This window comes from Vicia villosa, linkage group LG1 (assembly GCF_029867415.1).
Source record: "Vicia villosa cultivar HV-30 ecotype Madison, WI linkage group LG1, Vvil1.0, whole genome shotgun sequence".
NCBI classification, from domain to species: domain Eukaryota; kingdom Viridiplantae; phylum Streptophyta; class Magnoliopsida; order Fabales; family Fabaceae; genus Vicia; species Vicia villosa.
Window position 1 is genome coordinate 177881566 of NC_081180.1, and position 2850 is coordinate 177884415.

The 2850-nt window shown below is 34.0% G+C and overlaps 1 protein-coding gene across 1 annotated transcript; it reads right to left on the reverse strand.

Annotated features, from left to right (window-relative positions):
- Positions 1-254: 254 nt before the first annotated feature.
- LOC131620716 (iron-sulfur assembly protein IscA-like 1, mitochondrial) lies at positions 255-2408 on the reverse strand. Its single transcript, XM_058891871.1, has 3 exons — positions 2085-2408; positions 1689-1806; positions 255-663 (listed from the first exon to the last, which is right to left on the reverse strand). The coding sequence occupies exons 1-3, from the start codon at positions 2272-2274 to the stop codon at positions 570-572; spliced, it is 402 nt and encodes a 133-aa protein (XP_058747854.1). The 5' UTR covers positions 2275-2408; the 3' UTR covers positions 255-569.
- Positions 2409-2850: the final 442 nt, after the last annotated feature.

Consider the following 2850-nt stretch of genomic DNA (forward strand, 5'->3'; position numbering starts at 1 on the left):
AAGTTAATCGTGCCATATCAGGTTATCATTGCTCTCGACATATCCAGACTGCTGACAGTTAGAAGAATACACATCTTTCCTGCCAATAATTAATTGATCAGTTTGGAGATTTCTGGTAACAAAGTTCCCATTAGAGGAAACATATTCTGCACCATCTCAGCATGTTTTTTCTAGTTTCCACATTTCATGAGAAGCAATGCTACAGCAACCATCATCATTAAGTGAAAGTTCAATCATTGTTGGCAATAAATAAATTAGTAAGGGGAAATTATTTTATTAATTTTTCTCAACCTACAAATTATACAGTATTCATAATACTACAATTTTTTTACATGAATGAAGTAAGAGTTGCCTGAAAAATGATATGCTAGTACATATTGTTGTCTTAAGCCTTGTCAACATCAACTTCAGAGAATTTTGTATACTGAAAGTTTTATTTTCCTCTGGTCTCACAAGCAAAATTACAGAAATCCAATTGCGGTATTTGCATGTTCAACAATGCAACCATGAAAGGAAAGACTTCCTAAATGAGGATCAACGTCTGTTGAATGACAATTTCAACCATTTCCTTACTTAGCAGCTCCGGTACTAGGTGTTGTCATGAAAGATTCACCACAACCACATTGGCCTTTGGAGTTTGGATTGATGAAAACAAATTCAGATCTGCCAGAAAAAAATATTTTAAGCAATCGCGGCAGAAAAAGAAAATAGAAGCAAGTAGCAGGATCATGCGCATCACATTCACATGTAACCACACACTAATATTCATCAACATGTTCCATCTTTTACAAGGGAGGTCTAAGCCTTTTTGTACAAGGGATATATGCTAAAATGGAGAGAAGAGCAGCCCCAAACCTCTGAAGGATTCAATTCCGAGATCAGATCAAGCAGTAACTGATGCGAACTAGTGCCTTTCGAGCAAAGTTTTCTAGGGCATCGAAAATTTCATTTAGTGAAGTACTAACCCTCACAAAACTGGGATTGCAATAAAATAACTGGCTACTCCTAAAACCAAACATATCATATCATACAGGTTGCTCATAGTAATGCATATTCTAATTCCTAAAAGTACAAATACATTCATACATCTTCAGCATAACGGAGGCAGAAAAACATTGCAGTATCAAGCTAATCTACAATGCCCAAAACACGCCATATCAAAATAAAAGCATTCAGGTTTCCCGTTGCACAACAGATCTAGTCATCTAGCTCATAAACACTAAATAATAGTAAGTTTTAAAAAGATAAGCACGAGTTATTCACAATTTGGATGTGGAAAGGAAGGCGAGGTGACAAAAATCAACGGTAGCAAAAAAGATGAACATGAACAATTGCAAATTTGCAACAAATTGAGAACAAATTGAGATTAGCATTCTAAGTTCATATCAAAATCAAAATATGAATACTTTTCAATTTCAGAGAACACCAATAACAGCTAACCAAACAACACTAAGCCTCTTCTCATAGCGGTCACCGGTCGGCCTCCGCTCCGTTATAGCGAGATAGTGCCGCTATTGACTACTCTGATTCATCCAAGAGCAACGGACGCAACAATTTTACCAAATTATGAATCGTGAACGCGGAAGCTTAAAATGTGATTGGACTAGCTTCTTTTGGGTTCAAATCATCAGTTCATAATCAAAATCACAAGAGGACGTCATAAAGAAGAACTAAATAAAAAAATTTACCTGAGTTTATCATCAACGAAATCCATCTTGGTTCCAATAACATGCATAAGAGCCTTAGGATCAATCAATATCTTAACACCCTTATCCTCAACCAACTCATCAAATTTCCCTTTTTCATCTGTCAAACCAAAACACCACCAAATCTAAATCAACAAAATTCAAACCACATTTCATTTCATCATTTCAAATATTTCACTATCAAACTAACCAAATTCAAAATTACCTATTCATTTTCCTTCATATTATTACAACTAAAACAAGTTTAAACACACCAAATTCTCCATAAAATTCTTCTAACAACCAAAAAACACAGAATTAACCGTTCACATACAAATCTTTATAAGAATCTATAAACAATTATTAACACAATTTCGAAAGGGGGTGCAAATAGCATACCAGCATAATTTAGGGTGTACGATAAGCCGTTGCAACCACGAGCTTTGACGCCGAGCTTTAAGAATGGTCTCTGACGCTGCTGAAGCAAGACGCGTATTCTGGAGGCGGCGGCGTCGGTTAAGGAAACGGCTTGGCGCCGCACCGCCGTTCCGATCTTCTCTGCCGCCATTGCCATGGCCTTGGAACCCATTTGTCGTTAATTACGAAATTGCCCGAGACTGAATGATGATGATTTATACCTGTAAGGATAATTTAGTCATTTGAAGAGAAAAGGGTATATCCGTTATTCGGTTATCTTTATCGGGTGCGTGGTCTCCACGGATTCGGAAGAAGTGCAATAGCCAATCAAAACACGTTCTTTGGTTTATTTAAACAAACACTTTCCATTATACTATAAAAAAAAAAAAACTTTCTTAAAAGTAAAAGTAGGTAAATAAATTTTATTAAATAAAATTCAACTAATAAATACTAAATATTAAGATATTGTAATATTCATATTTGAGGGTTAATACTACTTTATTGCGATTTTTGTTTTTTTTTTTTGAATTACCTCCTCTAATGTTTTATTTTAGATTCTCTTAAGCGTACAAATTAAATACAAAATTCATGAGGTAAATAATATATATATATATATATATATATATATATATATATATATATATATATATATATATATATATATATATTACTGAGATAACTTGTGTATTTCGGGGACAAAAGACATAAATTTTAACATTTTAAAGGGGTGATCCAAAATTTTATTTTT